At 41.9% G+C, this 23793-nt stretch overlaps 1 protein-coding gene across 2 annotated transcripts in view; it reads left to right on the forward strand.

The window, feature by feature from the left end:
* The window catches only part of epn1 (epsin 1), a 28629-nt gene extending 10706 nt beyond the window's left edge, over positions 1 to 17923 (forward strand). Inside the window, exons 5-12 of one of the 2 annotated variants that reach the window (XM_036595514.1) lie at positions 1553 to 1673; positions 3352 to 3491; positions 7645 to 7716; positions 9676 to 9759; positions 11248 to 11512; positions 12216 to 12380; positions 15465 to 15713; positions 16081 to 17923. In XM_036595514.1, coding sequence (XP_036451407.1) covers positions 1553 to 1673; positions 3352 to 3491; positions 7645 to 7716; positions 9676 to 9759; positions 11248 to 11512; positions 12216 to 12380; positions 15465 to 15713; positions 16081 to 16574 — 1590 coding nt within the window. In that variant the 3' untranslated portion in view covers positions 16575 to 17923. The remainder of the gene's footprint in view (positions 1 to 1552; positions 1674 to 3351; positions 3492 to 7644; positions 7717 to 9675; positions 9760 to 11247; positions 11513 to 12215; positions 12381 to 15464; positions 15714 to 16080) is intronic. The other variant, XM_036595524.1, reaches the window with a different exon arrangement.
* The last annotated feature ends 5870 nt before the right edge of the window (positions 17924 to 23793 follow it).

Consider the following 23793-nt stretch of genomic DNA (forward strand, 5'->3'; position numbering starts at 1 on the left):
TTACTTTAATATTGTAAATTAATAAAAAATTTCAGTCATTTATTTAGAGATGTTAAACAATGAATGGATGAAAAGGGGGTTAGAAGCTGCAGAGAAAATGTGACTCTTAACAACCACCTGGAAGACCCGGTAGGCACCAAAACTGCCCCCATCAGATAAACAGCACAGCATCTTTGAGAGAGAGGAGAAAGTCAAGTTGCTTCAGATCTGAAAACATCCACAGGTGTTTCTGTCCATCCTTCCACTGTGAGAAGACGACTCATCGCTGTGGGTCTGAAAGGATGTGTAGCTGTAGCTGCAAGGACATTTCTGCATGTGGAATTGGTTTATCCTTTCTTTGACAGTTTTTTTTTCTCTTTCTCTGGTGCACAAATGTATAAAAGCACACATTGCTAATTTTGTCTGATTGGGTTTCGGGAGCGAGCTGCAGTAATGACACCAAAGGGCTCCTTAAACCACATGAACACCAAAAAAACATACCTAATTTTAAAATATCAGAGGTTTTGAGATCCAAGACCTTGTTCGGTGTAGACTGCATAATTTAGGGCTGTTAGTTAGTTATGTATTCAAATATATTCTTTCCCAGTTTTCTCTCCTTGACTCAGATATGCCATCGCTGGATATCTCCCTACGATAGGGCCAAAGCCAAAACTGTTTTGTCACTCTGATCCATTTGAAAATTAAATACATTCTTTTTCAAGATGCTAGTAAGCTACTTAAAGCTGCACTATGTAAGATTTATTTTGTTAAAATTGAAAGAAGTCACCTGAATTGAAGAAGTGAAGTGCAGAAAGCCTGAAATAATCATTAAAAGTCAGATGTGTTGGGAGTTTTTGGACCGTGTCTTACATCTTTACGTATTAACATCACACAAACAGGCTTAGAAAGAAGACTCGATGTTCACGCCTCAAATGCAAAATCAACATTTTACAGATGACAGTAGTAGATAATTCACTCACATCCTTGGACGACATGTCCTTCAACAAGTTTTGACTGAGTTCTATTTAAATTCTCTTTCAGAATTAATCCGCTTGGGGATCCAAAGGGGTCCAAAGCACAACCCACGTTACAAAATGTTCTCGCATGCAATTACACATTTCCACCAGAGAGGTCTCCAAAACCCCAAATCTTACATAGCGTATGCAGCTTTAGCTTGAACTGTTATGTCTCTTTAATCCACAAGAGATTAAAGAGATCAAGAGATCACATTTTCTCCCCCACATTCCATCAGTCATCAGTATAATGCCATAAATGTCAATGTTTAGGGGTCATCCAGACGTCGTCCTTGTCTACAGGCTCGTTTTGTTCCACATTCTTTACTGATAGCCTGGCTTTTAAAAAACAGAAGTGGATCAAGATGTAGTCACTGTGTCATGGCACAGATCATTCAAATGGGCATTTTCTACATTAAAATGTGCATTTTATAATTTGAATTTGATGAATATTCAGATTTTGATTTGTATTGAGATGGCTGTAGTGTAGATGAGTACAAGTAAAAAATAAGTAAAGTAGATCCGCACCATTTATCAACCGTATCTGAATGCATCCTCAGGGCGTGAATGTACGAGAGAAAGCCAAGCAGCTGGTGACTCTTCTGAAAGACGAGGAGAGGCTACGAGAAGAGAGGATCCACGCACTCAAGACCAAAGAGAAAATGGCACAGACGTCCAGTGGTAAGTCTACTACAGCTTAGACCACAGCAGTGGACCGCTCAGTATTTTTACAGTTCAACCTTGACCTCATCTGGTGGGCAAAGGGTTTTTTTCATTTGATATTATCTTTAATGGTCTATAGTCAATTTGTTTTACCTAATATCACAATTTAAATGTTTGTAGTGGTCTGTTTTGGGGCATTTGGGCCAAATACGGCTCACAGGCGTGTTTTAATCGGCCCGTAGATTCTAGTTTACAGCGTGTTATAAGTTTCCCGCAGTTTTGCCTTTCACCTGATGGTGGCAGCAGTGCTGTAAAATTACAGTGTAATGCGCCGCACTGTGGTAACGAAGTTAGCTAAAGTTTAAGAGCCTTTCTTCTCTGACTAGACCTTCAGCTTCATTTACTGAAATTTGAATATTTTTCCATCTCAAGCCACAGCAAATGTGCCTGATTCATATGTCAAAGGATGGACATTACAATAAATATTCAGGGAAGGGCGGAGAAACTAAAGCAGCTGAGAGCTACTCGAGTCTCACAGCACCAACATTTAATCAGAGCAGATTCAGTAGTTCAGTTAATATTAAACCGTTTAGGGTCGAACAAAAACGTGGCTGTTTGCGCTGTTTAATCTGTTCCACTCATTTAAGTGGCTTCTGAATGCTGTTGCTGCATTTATTTGACATGTAAAGAACATTATCTAACAACTGGAAAATATTAGATTCCTGCTTAGTTTGTCTCACAAATTATATTTTTGAACGTTTGGAGAGGAATATGCTTAATGTATTAGACATCTAACAATAAAAGAAGCCATGTGCATCTTTTAGACGGTGATAGGAAACACACTAGCTCACAGAAAGCTCTGATTCTATGTGCTGATATTTTGAATAATTTTTGACTAAGAAATTAAATATACAGCATATAAATATACTGGAAAATATACTATTAATATATAAATATACTAAATTAATTTTGACTTACTATTTCTAATCATTTGTGAATAATATTTCAGCCTTCAGGTCTTTTGACACAATACAATCTGATCCTGTTTGGAAAAAACTGGTTTGGACAGCAGTGGCCTATGTTGATGTTTTAAGTCTACATTTATTTTATCTGATACAAAGAAATACAGTGCAAAAAAACTCTATTGTGGCTGGTCTAAACCTTTTATCTAGCACTAACAGCTAACGGTTGAGGCTGCTATAGCTAATCGGGCTAACATAGTGTTTTTTTGCTAGTGCAGACGCTTCGGCCTTTTGCGTTCCTTACTTTTAATTAAAAGTGTTTAACTGAATATTACTTTATTTTATACAAATTTAATTAAATAAAAATGAATACATTTATTCTTATCTAAATTCAGCAGCTGTGATAAGCATATGATGTGGTCACTAAAATGCCCTCGTGAACATGCAGATCACTGATTATAAACAAATTTTTAATAGTTTAAGAGAGAGTGAATAGACACGAGTTGCATAGAGTTATGAATGGCTCTTGTTGGCAACTAGCTTCCATTTGTTGTTAACCATGTTAGCATGTTTGTTTGAGCTCTTACTATATGGGCTCCTGAACAGGCTGAGTGGAAAGGAGTTGTTAGTTCTTAAACGGGCTTTTTTCAGAGTCCCGGGAGGAACCTTTCGCTCCGTCCACTTTTTGGAGTGAATGCTTCTGAAGTGATAATGCCTAGCTGTTTAACCCCCAGCGTCTTCGGCTCCCTCGGCTCCTGGTTTAGGAGGAATCCACTCGGGCCCGGAGGCGGACCAGGCGTGGCCTCAGAGCTCCGGGGAGGAGGACCTGCAGCTGCAGCTGGCACTGGCCATGAGCAAAGAGGAGGCGGAGCAGGTAAAGTTACTCAGCCGATCAGCTGGCGGCTCCTCTGCCTACAGGTAAAACTAGCCATCAGAGAAGAGGCTAAGAGATTTATATTGATGAGAAGTGTTTCTAGATAGTTAAATATAGACAGTTAAAGAAATTCACTGCTTCTATTACTCACATTTTAGTAAGACAGTGTAATGTTTTTGTTAAGGAATAATAGTTGTAACCTTTCAGCTCTTGTTTCTCCAGAAAAGTGGAGTAGAGAAAAGAGTAGTTCCACAGTTCAGATAATTCAGATGTTAAACCCTCCAAAATGCCATTTGAAGGTGAAAAGTAAAATATTGCTTTCCCTATGATGTCCCTGTAATGTCGCCTCAGTACTGTTTCCCTTTACCTGCTGTAAGCCTTGCCTGGCCCAGAATGGCCTAGATCAGAATCACAACTCTGTTCCCTGAGTACACTTTCGAGTAGCATTGAATTTCATGGTTTCAAATGGCATTTTAAGGGAGCTTTAAGACCTTTTAGATCTAGTTGTGAGTCGTAGGCTAGAGTTATACTTTATTTGAACTGAGTATGTGTGTTTACACAGATACTGAACAAGCAGCAATGTTTTCATACTCGTCCACGTACTTTTTGTGTATTTAAGATTAAATATATCCGCACGAGGCCGGCACAAGATTACCTTCCTCCACTCCTTTCACGGCGACAGAAGATCTTGTTGTATATCTTTACAGATGGCAGACGTTGTTGTTGTCATGGTTTTGTACAGTGTAGTGGATTGGCTGCCGTCCAATCTGCCATGGCAATCTGGGGTTCAATTCACTGCTCAGGCAAGCGCGCCATGCTGTACCAGTAAGAGTTCTTGGGCAAGACTGCTAATGCTGTAACATGAGGAAAGTCACTCTGGATAAGATGCTTATAGGGCCCATATCGTATAAAACTATATTTTCCCCACTTTTTTAAAATAAAAGTTTGATGTAGTGTGTAAATATTGTTAAAGTTTCAAAACATGTCGTTCACTCCTCAGTCCATGAAAATAAGCAGCAAAAACGGCCTGTTTTGAATTTAGCCCTGCTCATTCATTACGTGTTTCAACATGGATTGCTTTTTAAATGATGTACGACACAGGGCAGCCAGTCAGAACAGAGCTCGTTTACATATACCATTTCTGAAAGCATGTAAAGAACTATAGCCTGTTTGATTCGAAGATATAAAAAGAGTTTGAGAAGAGAAGAAATGGTCATATAAAAATGAATTATGGTCTTTAAACCCAGGCAAACTTTGTAAAACGTGGACCTCAGGCAAATAGTAAAATACACGGATAATGTCAGATGTGGGCCTCTTAAATTGTTTGTTCTACTCTTGCTGGGCTTTGCAATAAAAATACATGTCTAGGGACGACCATGAGGGAATTTGGCTTGAACGTGGGTGGGGAGCGTAATGTTACATATGTCAAACGGGCCACAAGCCGTTTTTCTTGTACCTTATGAGCTTTATGGAAGTTATAAAGAACATAAATCATAATTAATTTTTATATGACCATTTTCCCTCTTTTACTTCTCTTAAAGGCTGGTTTTGTTAAACTGATGTTTGTAAGGCTACGTTCACATTATCAGGTTGAAGTGGTACAAATCTGAGGTTTTGCCCCCATGTGACTCAGATCTGATGTTTTCAGAGCTGTGTGGACACACATCTGATCTTTTCAAATCCAGCCTGAGCCACTTTCACATGTGGTCCTAGATCGGATACATATCTGATTCGGGTCACTTACCTATTGTGAACCTGCCTAGTGTGAACCTGCATGTTAGAGAGATCGACTGAGCAAAAAATTTGATTTGAGCAATGAGACTTGTAATGTGAATGTAGCATAAATGATCTCTGTTCTGATTGGCTGCTCTGTTCTGTGCCTCATCCAGAAGTCCGGGCTGAACTTAAGTGTGAATGGGTGGGGCTAAACTGCCATAGGCTGAATAGATGGGTTTCTACAGCTGCATTGACGGGGCGCTATATCTGCAGTGGAAAACAAAGTAGCTGGTACCAAAAGCAAGTAGAGACGAGTAGGGGTGAGTTTTAATCAGTACCATGCATTGGAAAAGCGCCATTAGTGTTCTCCTTCAAGCGTATATGTGCTAGCCTTCACATAACCAAAACAAAAAAACACAAACAAATAAATAATAAATTGAAAATAAAGGGGAAAACCTGCAGTAAAAAAAGAGAGAGTGTGTGTGCGTGTGTGTGTGTGCGCAAATAGTGTTGGGACACTGTTTAAAATGTACATGAAAACAGAATGAAATGATGTGCAAATTATTTAAACCCTATATTTAATTGAAAATAGTACAAAAACAACATATCAAATGTTGAAACTGAGAAATGCTTATTGCTTTTTTTCCTGGCAAAATTGAATAATGCTAAAAAAAAACACCTTGTGGAACATCTCACAGCTAATAAGGCTAATTGGCAACAGGTCAGTAACATGATTGAGTATAAAAAGAGCATCTCAGAGAGGCTGAGTCTTTCGGAAGTAAAGATGGGGGAGTTTTACCACTCTGTGAAACACTGCACAGGCAAATAGTTATTTTCAAGAATAACGTGCCTTGATTTGAAGATGATTTCATCATCTACAGTACATAATATCATTAAAAGATTCAGAGAATCCAAATCTCTGTATGCAAGGCCAAAAACCAAAATTGGCTGGCCGTGATCTTCGAGCCTTCAGACGGCATTGCATTAAAAATAGACACGATTCTTTAGTGGAAGTTACTGCATGGGGTCAGGAACACTTCCGAAAACCACGGTATGTGAACACAGTTGATCGCTGTGTCCACAAATGCAAGTTAAAACTCTACCTTGCAGAGAAGAAACTACAGACAAACAGAATCCAGAAACACTGCTGCCCTCTCTGGGCCAGAGCTCATTTGAGATGAACTGAGGCAAAGTGGAAAAGTGTCCCGTGGTTTGACGAATCAAAAATGTAATTTTTTTTTTTTGGTAAAACATGGATGCTGTGTCCTCTGGGCTACAGAGGAGAGGGACCGTCTGACTTGTTATCAGTGCACAGTTCAAAAGCCAGAATCCGTGATTGTACAGGGGTGGATTAGTGCACATGGCATGGGTGACTTATACATATGTAAAGGCACCATTAGTGCTGAATGATATGTACAGGTTTTGGAGCAACATATGCTGCCATCCAGACAATGTCTTTTTCAGAGAAGGCCTTGATTACTTCATAAAGTCTAATAAACCACATTCTGCATAAATTACAGCAGCATGGCTCCATAATAGAAGAGTCCAGGTGCTAAACTGACCTGCCTGCAGTTCAGATCCGTCAACCACTGAAAACATTTGGGCAGTATGAAACGAAAAATACGACAAAGGAGACCCCGAACTGATGAGCAGCTGAAATCCTATGTCAAGCAAGAACAGGAAACATTTCACTTCTAAAACTGCAGCAGTTGGTCTCCTCAGTTCCCAAACACTTAGAGTTTTGTTAAAAGAAGAGGTGATGCAGCACAGTGGTAAACATGCCCCCCTGTCCCAACTCTTTTGGATTGTGTTGTTAGCATCAAATTCAAAATAGCCATATATTTTTCAAAAAACAACATTTGATATGTTGTCTTTGTGCTAATTTCAATTAAATATAGAGTTTTAAATGACTTGCACATCATTGTGTTCTATTTTTATTTACATTTTGCACAACGTCCCACCTTTTTTGGAAAAATGTGCCTTGAATGGACATTGCAAAGCATGCAGACTGGAGGAATTTGAAATAAAAAACGAATGAAAATGTTTGAACTGTAATAACCTGTTGCGTCACATGTGAAGCACTGCCACCGTCGTTTATGTCGGAATTGCATACACGTTAATTTCAGAGGATGTGCACAACCAGCACTCGCGCACACGTGTAGTTAAAATAAAGTATAACTCTGCATTTACAGCTCTGCTTCAGTCTCTTCTGTACCTCCTGCCAACCGTCTTCAGAAAAAGCTCCTTTCTTAACACTCATTTCTAACCAGCTTCCCTTCCTTTCCTGCTGTCTTACTACCCACATTAACTGTCGCTGAGTTAGTTTAGGGATCGTAGCTGCTGCTCTAAGGCCCTTCAGACTTGCCTAAGCTTTTGCAAAAGGCCCCGCTCACTCACTCATTCACTCCTGTCCTTGCCCCCCACCCCCCTCCCCCAGACTAGCGCTGACCCTCTGGAGGACGCTGAACTCCGCTACGCGCTCACAATCAGCAAGGAGGCTCATCAAGAGGTCAGGGGTCAAGGTCCACCCAAACCACAGGGGTGGAGCCGCTCCCATTACCATTCTCTCCTGCACACGCCGAAACTCAAATCTCTAATTAATACATCAATCTGGAATGGAAAATCGATGCACTCCAGCATAATTTCAGTGTATAATCACTTTTCAGGAAGGTCTACAGCAGTGTTGTCATGTCTGTAAGAGAGGAGGATCTTTATCTTTGATTCTGACACAGTTCATTCTGAGTTTTGTGTAATATGAATGATGAAATTCACCTTTTAATTAAAGATAATCAGCAGCCTTAATGTATTTTAGCCTGTTGTAACTGTGTAATGGTAACACTTTATTTGCCTACATAGGGACTTCATGATACATGCTTAACATTGAGTAACATGTCTATAACATTCTGTATAAGTTATATGAAAGATTTTAAAGCTTCAGACTAAAGTGTTCATTTTCATACATTTTGTCTCATCAGTGGCGACGTTTACATGCAACCTAATAGGCCGTTCATAATCCGACTAATAGCTCAATCGAAATAGAACACATCCATGTAAACACTACAATCGGAATAGTCTAGTCTGATTGAGCATGTTCAACATGGCAGAGCAGAAACTGGTCTGCAGAGGAGACGAAGTTTATGTTCTGATCTTTAAAAGACGGCGGTGGGACGGACGTCCAGCTTATGTGTCTCAGAACACGACGTCTTCCTCTCGGCCTTCTTTAATAAGGACATGTGAAGGACGTTTTTACTGAGTCTGACATCATTTTAAAGTAATTAAAAACACAAGCGCTGCTCACTGCTGCTCGTCTCACTCTGACTGGACTCACGTGATGCTTGTTGTCATGGTAACGCCTACACTAAGTGGTTCTCTATGTATGCGCGTAATTTTGGATCTGATTACTTGTAGTGAGCATGTAAATGGAGATTTTCCATCAGATTGTAGAGTAGAGTGAGAATGAACACCTCAGTCTTAGTCAGTAATTGGAATGTATTCAGTCGGATTGGCAAAAATCTTTACATGTAAACACAGACATCATTTTATCTATATGGCCGTAAGTGTGTGGGCACCTGACCATCACACCTATATGTGCCCATTTCAAAACCATGGGCATTAATATGGAGTAGTCCCCCGTCTTTTGTGGCTATAACAGCCTCCACTCTACTGGGAAGCTCTCCACAAGATTTTGGAGAGTGTCTGTGGGAATTTGTGCCCATTCTGCCTAAAGAGCATTTGTGAGGCCAGACACTGATGGAGGACAAGAGGGCCTGGCTCACAGTCAGCAGTCCAGGTCATCTTAAAGGTGTTCAGTGGGATTGAGGTCAGGCTTCTGTGAAAGCCACTGGAGTTCCTCCACACGAAACTCCTCAAACCATGACTTTATGGAGCCTTGAGTCATGCTGGAACAGGAAAGGCTCTTCCCCAAACTGCCCCCACAAAGTTGGAAGCATATAATTGCCTAAAGTATGTTTGTATGCTGTTCATTAGACTGGCAGATAGTGAAGCGTCCTTCATCACTCCAGAGAACGTTTCCGCTGGTTTCCACTGCCCCAGAGTCCAGTGTGCTTTACACCCCTGCAGCCGACGCTTGGCATTGCACATAGTGATATTTTTATATGTAATTCAATGCTTATGCATGTTTTATAAAGTCTCCATGTAGGCAGCCTTCAGGTTAAATGTTACCTGCAGTTTTCAGGTGTGTTCACATTGTAGGACTTTGCTTTTTGTGATACAGTTGCAGTCATTCAGCATTTTGTTTATGCATGATGAGATGAACCTGTTAATTAAAAAATCTTAAAGTCTGAATTTCAATAGAAGTGAAAAAGCATGCCTGGTGACCTCAGGCCATCACACTTATTTCCTGATCTAAGCTGGAAGCGTACCTCAAAATGCTGGTGAGACACATTTCCCATCAGCCCCTGGTGCTGTGCTCCGTGTACTGATGGGATGGTTTGCGTGTGATTGGCAGGAGGAGCGTCTGCGCAGGGGAGACGACCTGAGGCTGCAGATGGCCATCGAAGAGAGCAAGAGGGAGAAAACCAAGCCTGAAGAGGTGGGTGTTTTAGGGCTGCACCTGATCAGTGTCTTAATGATTATGTTGCAGTTCTGTATTAAAATGAATTTCTATGATGCCCAATTTTATAATTTAATAATTGAAGCGTACACAGTTATATGCAAAAATATCAGCACCCCTGGTCATATATGGTCATATACATGTTCTATTCCTAAGTGTAAATAAGTTAACACATCTTCTACAGGAGACAAACTTAAATGCAGCAACTTTAGTGCTCAATTCCTATTTATTTGCTGCATTTAACATATTGGGGGGAAAAAATAAAACGTGCCGTACCTTTTGCACAAGTCATATTTTATGTTTTAAAAATTTGTAGCATTAATTATATAAAGTAATTATACAAATAGGTTTTATCAGCAAAGGCCTGTAGCTAGAACAGTTATTGTTAATATATGGAAAATATATTAACTGCCTCCGACTGAGCTCCAAAACCGCTCCAGATGAGATTAACAGCTTAATTTTTTCCTTTTCTTTTTAAACAGTTTTACAGCACGTTTAAAGCTTTGAACGTTTAAAGTGGTGTTTATTTCGACCAGATCACAATGACTTGTTTTGACTGAGTTCTCTTTGAATTCTCTTTCATCCCGCTCGCAATCATCAGACGTTACAGTGTTCTTCCGCACATTGCATGCAATTACACATTTCCACCAGAGAGGTCTCCAAATCCCCAAAACGGACAGTGTGTCAATTTAAATAAAAGCTGCGTTCCAAAGCCTGGGCTGCAGCCTCGGTAGGGCAGGTCCTCGGTAGGACTGTCCTATGAAGACGCCTCCTTAGTAGCCTATTGGTCACAAAAATGAAACAGTCCTAATGAGGCTGCATGGTGACGTCACCAGAAAGGTCCGGCCTCTTGCAGTTGTGGCGCGTAACTGGTGAGGACACTGGTGAGAGAAAATGGAGCCTGTTGGATTGTGTTTGTTGCTATGGTAGCTAATAAGGCAACAAGCTTATGTGGTATGATAAAGAACATTTATACAAATACTTCTGATTAAAATACAATATATGGACGAATACTTTAATAAATCATTTTACACTTCATAAGGTAACGAAGACGAATTGAAGGACGTGAACCACTTGCATTTTAAAGCAAGCTCTCCGCCATTTTCGTGGTGCTGTTTTTTTTTCTTCACGTCGTTCGTGCTCAGAGAACTGTTCGTAACTGAAGGCCTGGAAGGATCACATCAGTTGCGTTCTCGAAATCACTCCGAACATAGGCTGCATTTCTAGGGTATATACGAAGGGTCCTTCACTTTGGAACAGCCTGCTATGACGTAGCGGGCGAGAAATGCAGCTACCCTCGGCTGCACTGTGCTAATTGGTGGGGTTTAATACTCCTATAGCTAATTTGAAACTCCTTTATATAAACATCTAAATTGAGCACTGATCAATCAAACCAGATACATAATAATAAAATAATATTTAAAATAAATAAATAAATGCATGTATGTCTCTCTCTCTCTCTCTCAGTCCGCTTTAATGGAGTTGAGTGCAGCCGACCCTTGGGGAGCTCCAGCGGCCCCCAGCTCCACAGGCCCCTCTCCACCTCCCTCCGTCACTCCTGCTCCAGCCGCCGGGCCCTGGGGCCCCACTGACCCCTGGGGGGCTGCTTCCCCTGCCTCTCCCCCGAGTGCTGACCCATGGGGTGGGGGGCCACCCACGATAGCGCCGCCTCCAGACCCATGGGGTGAATCCGCCTCCTCCAGAGTAAACTCAGACCCCTGGGCCTCCACAGGTGAGTCAAGAAGTTGTAAAAAGACTGGAGTTAGAATGCATCAGTGTTAAGGGGCGATTATTGTATCATGTTCAAGAACTTAGTATCAAGCAGGATTGTCTTGTCAAGTTCTTGAGAGTTGTACCTTCACTTGATACTTGAACAGAGATTTTTAAATCACTTTTATCATTCACATGCGTGTATTTGCATTGAATGTTTCTCTGAGCGTACGGTGAACATCAAGTACTTAAACCCAACCAACTACATGTTTGATTGGAAAATGTTGAGCAACAATCATTGTGTAGAAATTTGTACATTTGCACACCGTGTTACATGACCACTCAACTTTAGGGGACAAATGACCTTGACAGTTGGCTTTGCGGTGTGCAGAGTCATCTAAAATGCAGTGGTTATTCCCCAGAGCATGCTGACCCGCTCAGAACAGAAGAAATTACTTAAATAGAAATTAATTTTGCATGTTGAAGCAGAAGCAGCAGTGCAGGCCTCACAGAGCACTTCTGTGGTGAAAATATTCAGTTCCTGAAAACTTCTTATGGTTGACAATTCATGTTAAAACCACTGTCCTAATACTTTTGCTGTACTTCACCTCCAAAGTGAAGTCTCGTCCACCCTCCAGCCTCGTGTTTTTACCCTGACTTTACTGTTTCTGTGTGTGTTTGTGTGTTACTGTCTGACCCTTGGACTTTCGTGTGTCCTCCCCCAGCTGTGACCCCCCCCAGTGCGGACCCCTGGGCCCCCTCAGTGGCTGCAGCCCCCACCTCACTCTCAGGGTCGTCTGACCCCTGGGCTGGAGATGGGGTGGCCCCTGCCACTGACGCCCTGACCTCTGACCCCTGGAGTGGCCCCCCTAAACACACTAACGGCACAGGTACACTCAGCGGCGCTCGGACACACAGATAGACATCATACTGTTAAAGGATACTTCACTGCTTTCCAGCCTGATCTCTGTCTGCTGCATCTGTAGCGTAGAGTTAATTACTACAACACATTTTCCTGAATTTAGAAAAGGACAGAAAACCTGTCGAGTTGAAATTCACTTATAATACGGAGAGATTCACTCAAAAGAGGCCCTGAATATTCTGTTGTAACTCCCGTTAGGATGAAACAATCTGAACCAAAAAATCCGCTACATATCTTCACGTATGTGTAATCGACTACATTACATGTGACGCTGGAAGTGATCTCTGTTTTCCGCCAGACACAGTTCGATGCGGCACTCCATGTTCCTGAACATATCAGCAAGCATTAGAGAGGTTCACAAACACGGTGAATTCAGAATGGGCTGTTTTTGAAACTCAGTTTCCATATCGCTGCTGTCAGGACAAAAACTTGTATCTCCATTTTAGTTATTTTCACATAATTTGAAAATGCCAGTTGCTCTTTACTTTGTGTGTAAATTTCATGATAAATGAACCAAAAGAAACGTCCAAAAATTACTTGGAAAAAACTCTGGTTCCATTGACTTACATTAAAAGTAAAGTAGGTTTTTTCCTTCTGCTGTAGAGTTACCATTTTAGAGATACGAGGTTTTGTTCCGACAACAGCGATATATGGACTGTGGAGTGAACGAAACTTTGAAACCTTTAACAGTGTTTACAGTCCACATCAAACTTTCATTTCAAAAAAGTGAGAATTTTTTTTCTGATATATTGGCCCTTTAATGGTGTCTCTAAATCAAACTATAGATCTATGGAATTGATTCTTTCAGAGATGGGACTAATTTGGGGTAATTTGTTACCAGTTGAGCTGTTGGAGGTTCACTGCCCATGAAAATCAGGCTGCCCAGTTATGACGGATTCACTCTTATTGAAGTGGAGAATGCAGAACGCTTTCTGCTCAGGGGTCTCATCTCCTCTCAGACTGAAGGGAGCCATCTTCCACTGACATTCAGAAACTCGATGACCTCCTCTTTCAATTGGATTGTGATTGGTTCCTAGGCGCCTCACGGTTGTAAAAATATGGAGCTTTGAAATCAGATGAATCTTTTTGAATCACCCTGTATTTTTACTACATTAAAAATAATTTCACTTGCCAAGATACCATTTTTTGCAATGGTGCACAGCTCTGTTCCTCAAGGCCTGGTGTCGAGTGTAGTTTGGTGGTTCCTGTACTCAAACACAACCACTGAACCTGGCAGTTAACAGATGAGTTGAATCAGGTGTGTTTGAGCAGTGAAATCACCAGACTGTGCTGGACACCGGCCCTCCAGGAACAGAGGTGTGCGCCTCTGATATAAGCATAACTCTCTTTTGTCATACATGTTGGTGAGTGAGTAGCTCAGCCAGCAGCAGCACTTTAGAGCAGTGTTTCTCAGCCCTGGTCCTGGAGGCCCACTCTGCTGCACAAGTTAGTGCTTTTCCTGATGTACCACACACACTTCAGCTCAATCATGGGCTGTTAATGAGCTGATCAGTTGGATCAGGTGTGTTAGGATCAGAGAAAACACTAAAACATGCAGGACCTGGGTTGAGAAACACCGCTTGAGAGCGTGGAGATGCGCTCTGATGAGCCCGTCTCTGTGCTTCCCTTCCACTCTCCTCATTAATATGTGATGTCAGTTTTGTTAATCATTTTACATATCAGGGCTGATACTGATTTGCTCCAGCCTTTATGTTCTTGTCACCTGAAGGAATGGTGAAAAATCAGATCTACACACTTTTCCACTTACCCCAACAGTATAGTTGATCAGCTGAGACATGTTTGGAGTCCAAGACCCAATCCCATTTCACCCCTCGCCTCTACCACTGAGCCCTTAGCCCTCTGTTTTGCGTGTTCACGTCTAGGGTTAGGGTGTCCTGATTCTTGTTGAGATAGAGGGGTAGGGTGACGTGTTTGGGCTACACAGCCCTCCAAACAGAGGTTTTTCAGAGACTCTAAACAGAGAGTTATGAGAAAAAAAGAAAAACCAGCAAGATGGCTGAACAAGAGACCAAGGAAACCCACAAATGTGAGAATTTTCTCCTTAAAAATGACGATAGCCATTATATTATCTTAGTTTAAGGTCATTTCAGTGTATTATGGTCGTTTTCGTCATTACAAGCATAAAAAGTCACTAATACCATGCTGATACGCCTACAGAGCAGCGCTAGTAGCTGTCAGTGAAGCAGTGTTGCTTTTTTTTAATTTGAGGGTCCCATTTCAGAGGCAAGATTTCAACCACTACCCTCTGTAACTCAGTTCCAAGGGGTTAGGGTGACACTCGAAAACAAGGGGTAGGGTAAAAAAAGAAGAAATGGGATTGGGCCCAAATTTTGCTTCCTTATTTTAGAACTGGAGAGGCAAGGCTAACGTTGCTAACACTAGAAGTCAAAAGCCACCCAAATAGTTTCTGTAGAAATGCATCACCAAAACTACGGTCACCCTGCTCAACCTGCATGCAGGTGTTCATTGAGGTGGTGCACATTTGTCAGTGTGGTTTAGGACACAGTGTGACTTACTGTGAGCTATAAAGGTGAACAGGCAACAGAGTCTGTATTTACAACACACCTCAGGAGTCCGAGTGCTGATCCAGAGTCCGTGAACTTGATAAACACAGAGGAAACTGATCCTGGATCAGTCCTGCTTTGTGAACACCAGCCCAGATGTCTGAAATGGCTGAGGTTTTGTTCACTTTTATAGTTTACAGTCATTTTGTGTCATAAAAACATCAAGTCTGCATAACTGTAATAAAAACCTGAACGGGCTGAGAGAAGTTTTGGTGATGTATTTTTACAGAAATGGCTATTTGGGTGACTATTGAGTTCTAGTGTTTGTTCGCATCATTAGCCTCGTAGCCCCGGAAGCTAAATCCAAACCAGTGAATCATTCAGTCATCCAGCTTAAACGTTTTCCTCTTTTCACTTCCTCATGTTGAGCCTCACTGTGTGGGAGGCATCAACTGCTTAATTATTAAGAGTCCTCTTCCTCCCTGTGCCTCTCTCCGGCTCATTCTTTCTCATTTCCCTTCCTCCAGGAGATCCAGAGAGGAGAGGCTCCGCGGCAGCGGGCGGCGACACAAGTGGAGGAGGCAGTACGGGCTCTCCGGTACCGTTTGACCTCTCGTCACTCGGCACGTCCCTGCCCATTCGGAAAACGCCGGAGTCGTTCCTGGGGCCCAACGCAGCGCTGGTGGATCTAGACTCACTAGTATCATCAAAACCTAAACCCAAACAGACCCCACCCACCATGGCCTCTTCTCACAACCCTTTTCTACAGACGCAGGGTACGTACTCACATCGGGGGCAGGTTGGCACATCTCAACAAAAGTTACCCAGCTTCAAAAACAAAAAAGGTTACATTTTTAGAGGTGGACGTCTGGTTCCTATCAACCCCACTGTGAACAGTTCTGACTCTAAGTTTCTCTAGAACAGAGCGTTTCACACCAAACCACTCTGAACGACTCTGTTTACATCTCAACCATTTAATTATGCAGAAATTTCGAAGAATTGGTGGAGTTCCCTTTTCACCTTTGGGGGTAGCTTGATTTCGTTTAGTTGAAATATACTTCCAGATTTAGCCCTTTAACTTTTCTACATTATAAATTATAATGCTCCTCTAATCTCTCTCCTCCCCTTTCTTTGTTATCTCAGGCTCCTCCCCTGCACCAGGTATGGCAGTTACTCCGGGCAGCACCATTTCCAGCAGAGGGGTCTCCCCAACGCCACCTCCAACTTCTAACCCCTTCGGCGTCACCCCGATGGCCTCCATCTCTCCTCAGCCCTCCTCGCTCGGCCTGAGCCAGCTACGCACTAGCCCTGTCCCTCCGAACCCAATGCTCGGCCACATGCCTCCACCAACGCTGGGAATGGTTCAGCCGGGGATGGCCATGCCAGCGATGGGAGTGCCTATGGCGGCCCCCAGCATGGGCATGGGAATGGTACAGTCCAGCCCAATGGGAATGCCTTTCAGTGGGATTTCTCCCATGGTCCCAGCCGGGAACTCCCTAATGATGGGCTCGGCGGGCGCCCCCCAGCCCGCGCTGGTTTTGGGCGGCCCGTCAGGAGTAGGCGGAGTGATGGGTACCGGTGGATCTGTGGGAGGGGGCGGAGCTACAGGCGCAAGCACCAATCCTTTTCTTCTTTGAGAGATTTCACCACTCCCACACAAACCCCTCCCACGCCCCCCCACCACACACACTTTTGACCTTTTTACCACTTTGACCTGCCCCAGAACACAGTTTGTGTTGAAAAGAAAATGTGTGTACGTCACTCTATTTAAAAGAAAGAAAAATGTTTTCGTTCACGACAAAGCATTTCACATCTCTCTCTCTCTCTTTTTTTCTTTTTTTATTTCGTTTTGCTTTACAGAGAAGATGAGTATTAGTGAAAGAAGCAGAGGTCTATTTATTTCACTTTCGTTTTTTGGGTGGGGGGAGGCGACTGTCGGATGAATGAGGAGGGTCATTCAGTGAATGCAGTCAGAATTACTATTATTATTATTATTATTATTGCACCGAAATCGAAGGATAGGCAAAGTGAGAATGACGAGAAGGTGGGGGAGGGAAATTAGCCACTAATGATGAACTGATATAATCGAATCACCTCCCTTCCTCGAGTGGAGAGGAAGAAAAAGCGTCCCCTTTTTCGAAGGAGCGGTGTGCATGAAGGAGCGCTTCAAACTCCCACTGACCAGACAGAAACAGCTCCCTTTGCATTTCAGCCACTTCCAACCGCTGTATTACTTTTAATTTAATTCAATGTGTAATTTTCTTTTGTAATTTATTGTTATAGTTTTCTTTTCTGACTCCTGGGAACAAAATAAACCGAGGAAAATCACACTGAGATACAGCCATCGAACGAGACGCCTGCTTTAGTGAACGTTACGCTGCAACGTTTCGGCGCAGATTTCCACAAAACGCACTTTTGAGTTGCTACAGAAAGATGGGAGGTGCTCAGTCTTTCCGTGTCCCACCGCTGTGCTTAACACACACGACCTCATCTGTTGGGGGGGGGGTTTGTATCTGCATTACAGTGACACTTTCTCAGTGCTTGTTAACGATGGGAACTGCACTTAGTGTTGTACCTTTTCTTTTTTCCCATTTTCTTTTACAGTTTTTATTGTGTGACTTGAAGCATTAGTTTGTCACATGGGACACAAGATTTCGTCCTCACGTTTCACTACCCGCCACTTCTTTCTCCCCTTCTAACATTTCAGAAAAATGGGCGGTTGAACTTCAAATGCTTCTAAAAAAACCATGAGACCTGAACGAATATTTAAAATCCAGTGATGAAATAATTGGGGACTGAATAACATAATTCACGCTGTTATTCTTAATTTAGTTTTGATGAATTATTTTATATATGAAGATATTTCTCTTATATATCGGGTGAGCTCAAAAAAAAATTGGTGTTGACTGTGAACGTTCGCATTTGGAAAAAAAATGGAGGAAAAAATCAAAAGAGATTTATGAAATAAACGATAAAAATCACAAAATGAATTTGTCTCATCAGTTTCTGGAAGGGTTTATTAAAAAGGGGAAGTCCACTGAGTTTTCAGAAGGTCTGCATAATTCAGTGGCTCAGATGTGAAATGGTTGATTGTAGAGACTCAGATTTCTTTACAGTGGTGGTGATAGGAACCAGGGGTCGCCATGACTACAACACAGATATAGACATTTACCATCCAAAACCACCAGTGAACCTACATGAGTCTTCTGAGCTTTATGTTGAATGTTCATGATGGTAAAATAGTGGAAACTCTAAAAATAAGTTTTCTTTGGGGACTATTTTTTTCCCTGCCATGCATGTATCCCTCCGCCATGAATGGATTTTAAAAATACATGTGTCAAAAAATACCATAAAACAATGTCTCAGGCATCAGGCAACATATTTGTGACTATTTCATGTCATAACTATCTGTGACGGAGCTTTTCAGAGGCATTAAACACTTCAGATGTCTGGTTCCTTTCACCACCACTGTGAACGTTTCTATCTCAGTAACTACTCTGAATGACTGTCTACATTTTAATGATTTATGTTGAAATTTTTAAAAATAGGTGGAATTCCCCTTTCAGACGGTGACTGTCTGAAGGTCAGGGCCAAGTTTCAGTTCCTACCGACTTCTGTGTAATTTTTTGTAGGCTGCTTTGTGGAGCAAAAACATTTAATTTCACTACTCTTTTGGAAGAGAAAAAATGGTCATGTTTATTTTATTTATCTTGATTTATTTTAAGTAAAATTGAAAAAAATAATCAAACAAGTTCTAACTGGATAGTAGACACTGGTTGATGGATTGGCTAAATGTTTTAACAGGTTCACTGAATGAATATTTGCACAGGAAATTCTATAATAAAAAATAATGAAAACATTGTTTACACACATTTTTCAGTCAAAGTACAGTTAAGAAGCAAGTCACCCATCAGGAACAATGCAGTTTGTTTCACGGCGATTGACCGACAAAGTGTTAGTATTCATAAAAATTCCAAGTGCAGTAAAACAGCATAAATGTGTGTAACTCATTCATCAATGTCTGTCTGAACTATAAGCCAAAGCAAAGGATCAGTTTAGCCATAATAGCTGAGGCTGAAAGTCTAATGCTTCTACATTGTTGTGGCTGCTTTGACACAGTCATTACCAGGCTGAAGTGGCACAAATCCGATTTTTTGCCCTAATGTGACTCAGATCTGATGTTTTCAGAGCTGTGTGGACGCAAATCTGATCTTTTCAAATACGACCTGAGCCACTTTCATATGTGGTCCTAGATCGAATACGTATCCGATTCGTGGTCATGTGACCTTAATGTGACGCTCAGATCGGAATTCATGTGCTTTTTTTTCCACTGCGCGTGCGCCATCATTCAGCGTTGCCATGGCAACAGCGCCGAACCGAAGTTAAAGCCTGTAAACGGTGGAAAAGCAGCTCATCTCACCTTTTTCTCCTTCGTCTCGCTCTAATAATGAAGCTGAGAGCTGATCAGAGTTAATGATCTTCTCAGCGAAGCTCGTTCTGCTCGTTAGTTTGTGCTGATGATGCACGTGATTCATTCACGTTACGTTACTGAGTAGGATGAGCTCATGAGGGTCATTTCAGGACGCCGGTTCGTCACATTAATGACAGATTTGAATCACTTATCTAAACCAGTGTGAACCATCGTGTCAGAGAGATCAGATCTGAGCAGGCCTGTAATGTGAACGTAGCTGAGGTTTATATATTCTCTTTATAAAACGTAGCTCCGGTACTAAAATCTGATTGGCTGAGCCGCGTTCGAAGCCGTTGTATGATCCACGATAAATGCACAGCTATGACCGCCTCACAACAACTCAACGCTGTATCACTGCGCCACGGCACGATTAATTAGTGCTGTTAACTGAATAATCTTTGACTTTATTGCTGCTCGCACGGAGCACCGAGTGTACTGATGAGGTAAGAACCCGGTTCTGATTTAACTGATGGGCGGACAGCTTATGTTCATAGCTAGAACCAGGGTGGTCAGCTAGCTAACAGGCTAAAAGATAGAAAACAGCCTAAACAGCTCCATCATTAATATCACAGGCTTGAATCAAAGCAGTTACGATATGATTCGCTGTAAAACCGCAGTATAAAAGTCTAAAAATGACATTTGAATTGGTCTCATGCTTCAAATGTCAGTCAGAAGTCGTGCCAAACCCAGGCTGAATCCCAAACGGCTCCGTACTCCCTAAAGAGTGTGCTAGCTATAAAAGTTCTAGCCTCTACAACCAAATAGTCCATCATTTATCAAAGTATGGATGTGACTGAATCCCAAATGACTGTTTCTTAGCTATATTTTGCACCATTGGGGTGCAAAATCCAGTATTTAAATCCCTACGTAGTGCACAATGTAGGCAGCATGAAGAGATTTGAGATCGAGCCCCAGCGTGAGAAGAGGGCGCCGCTGGATCGGCGCTAAATAAGACTCGCGGTGGTGATTTGGTCACCGAAAGTGCTTATAAAGCGAAAGTTTTTGCATTAAACAGTGCTGTGATGTCATATGGTCACTGTTACACGACAAAAACTTTTAAAAAATCGTTATATGAACGCAGTGATCGACGACCGGAAGTTCTTCTCCTCATTCAGCGGTCCGTGGTTGCTTGGCAACGATGCCACACGCTAAAGGAACTACATTTCTTGGCGGAATACTTGTTTATGTCGATTATTATTAATAACAACTTGAATTATTTTCTGGAAATTTGTGTATTTTAGCATATTTTATGTTGGCCGTCGTTTTATAAAAGCAGTAAGCCACTTGAGGCCGTGTGTTGCTGAGATTTTATCACGGGGAAGGGAGTTTTAGTTCGTGCCTAAGAACACACTTCCCCGTGATACACAGCCTCGTTTCTGTCTGGATGCAGCCACTAGCCAGCAAGCTTTAGTTGATAGACAGCATAGTTGGTAGACTAAACCCTACACTAGTGACCACTGTTGGTAGTAAAGTTTCTTAAAGGAATAGTTTGACAAGAAACAAAAATATGCACAAGTGTTCACTCACCCCAGATGTGGACGTGCTTAGTGTCCAAATGTTGCTTCTTTGTTTTAGCGCTGCAGCTACGACACTAATACTAACTAAGAAACACTAGAAGTCAATAGTCACCCAAATCTTTTTGGTAAATAGGGTCCCCAAAACTCTGCTAGACCCGCTCAAACCGTATCCAGGGGCCGTATCACAGAAACTTCCTATCTTTTTGTCTTAATATTGGACCGGTCAAGATACGATTTTTCACAAATTCGTATTACAGAAGCAAATCTTAATTTAGAAATCTTATCTTACAGCGTCTTATCTCAGGTTAGGAAATCTTAACTTACTCTGTTGAAATCGACAATCAACTGGCATGTCTGTTACCTAGCAACCGACCATACGCGCACAGCTGAAACCTGAACGTGTAATCAAAGTAATGAATTTAGTTAGCCAGACAGCTAACGTTAGCTACCGTTACTGAGGTAAAAAAAAAGCGCAAACAAAACTAAAGTGTGATAAACTGTAAGTTGTGAATACTGTGAGAGCGCCCCCTGCTGTTTATCCGATCGTCGCCACTCCACGGTTTCAGTCTCCATTTCCCAAACGCTTTAGCCGAGCGCGCTAACGTTACTCCTCCTAATAAACAGACACACGTTCAGCTCCGTCTCCTCATTATTCACCACCATCACTGTAATATTTCATCATCAACATTAACACACGGAGGTGATCAGAGGGGCGGTGGAGATCGAGTGTGCAGCGTCTGAGATCTTTAAAACGCAGAGTTAGAAAAGAAAATCATCTCACAGTGAAAGCAGCGTTTTACAGTAGGAATAAATGGAGCTCATTATGCTGGTAGTGAACTATGCTGCTGACTCAGCTGCCTAAAAACCATAGAAACGGACCTTAAACAGAAGTGAGGACCCTGTTGGGGTTCATCCTAAAGTTAGGACAGTTTAGGAGGTTTAGTCTAGTTAGGATGTTTGTGTGATGCTGTTTTCTTATCTGGAGTTCATGATGAGATTATGAAGTTAGGAGCTGATATTCTGTAATAGATACTGTCCTAAATTCAGTCACAACTGAAGTCGTCATGGAGACTAAACAGGTCAGATTTCAGAGTTAAGAAGTTTCTGTAAGGTCTTCGTCAAGTTCACTTCGTCAAGTTCTGTCATATACTGACTTTGTGTTCGTTAGCAACGTTAGCTTTTTAGCTTCATCGCTAAAGGATACAAAACTTATTTGGATTGTCCACTTCAGATGCTTTGTAGATGCCTAATTTACTTTCAAGTTACATTCAACTAAATATCCACTACATTCACCCAAATAAACTGTAAGCCTGGCTCTAATCCTAACCTGAACCCAAAACCTAGACCCACCCTCACCCTGGCCCAAATCCTAGCCCTAACCCCACCACTGTTTAGAATCAACTGAGTTTCAACAGATAGTTTATTAACAATTTGAACATCTGTATATAATCTATAGGTGACTATCCAAATAAAGTGACACCAAACTTTGGCCCAATCCCATTTCACCCCTCGCCCCTACCACTGAGCCCTCTGTTTTACGCGTTCACGTCTAGGGGTAGGGTGTCCTGATTCTTGTTGAGATAGAGGGGTAGGGGGAAGTGTTGGGGCTACACAGCCCTCCAAACAGAGGTTTTTCAGAGACTCCAAACAGAGAGTTATGGGAAATAAAGAAAAACCAGCAAGATGGCAGAACAAGAGACCAAAGAAACACACAAATGTGAGAATTTTCTCTGTTAATACAGTGGTTATTGTAATTTTTATCTTAGATTAATGTCGTTTCAGTGTATTATGGTCCTTTTCTATATAACAAGCATAAAAAATCACTAATAGCATGCTAATGTCTCGGTAGCTAGCTAGTTAATTTTCCCGTTCCACCTTAAATAGTCCAGCAGTTCTGACGCCTGAAGCGCCAGAATGTAACTGCTGCTCCATTTAAGGTGGAACGGGAAAATTCGAACAAGAAGCTGGAGAATATCTGACTTCAGCTTCATATCACTGAAGAATTAGGGGTGGGTGATAATAAATAATTGCCCCCCTCTTTGAAGTCATATGATGCCCTAAATGTAACTAAAGCCCAGCAGTGAGGAGCTGAACTTTACCCTCCTCTGCTGTCACTGCAGACTGGCAGCGTCGCCTACAGAGCAGCGCTAGTAGCTGTTAATGAAGTGATGCTGTTTTTGTTTGAGGGTCCCATTTCAGAGGGAAGGTTTCAACCACTACCCCTGTAACTCAGTTCCAAGGGGTTAGGGTGACACTCGAAAACAAGGGGTAGGGGTAAAAAGAAGAAATGGGATTGGTGCCTTAGACACCAAACATGTCTTGGCTGATCGACTCCAACTGGGGTGAGTGAAAAATGTTGTGAATTACATTTGTCACCATGTGGTACTACAGTTTTAGCAGTTTATAGCATAAACATACTTGAAACTTACAAAAGTCTTCATAATTCCAGACAGAAATACTCTTATTTTGATAAATATATCTCCACTATTCTGAACTGTACAGTATGAGTCCCATTAGTGGACCAGAGAGAGCTGCGATTGGCTCTCGGTTCCCAACTCTACTGTACCTACCGTACAGCCCGGCTACCACGGAGGATGAAGAGCAGTGCCAGGCTGTTCCGTTCATTAAAATGATGGATAAATATTAATGTACAGAATGTATAACTACAGTATAGATGCTGATTAATTAAGTTGATCTCATCCCAAATGAAAGGTATTCAGTACAGTCACACTTGTAGGGTGCTTTTCAAGCCCCTCCACTGCATTAGCGACGCTGTCCGTCCTCAAACGGCGAGGACTGTCTTCAGTTTCAAAGGACGGAAAGTCAAAAGGTTGTTGCTTTTTCTGAAGATGTAGTCAGAGAACCTGT

Source organism: Colossoma macropomum, unplaced genomic scaffold (genome assembly GCF_904425465.1).
Source record: "Colossoma macropomum unplaced genomic scaffold, Colossoma_macropomum, whole genome shotgun sequence".
NCBI classification, from domain to species: Eukaryota; Metazoa; Chordata; class Actinopteri; order Characiformes; family Serrasalmidae; genus Colossoma; species Colossoma macropomum.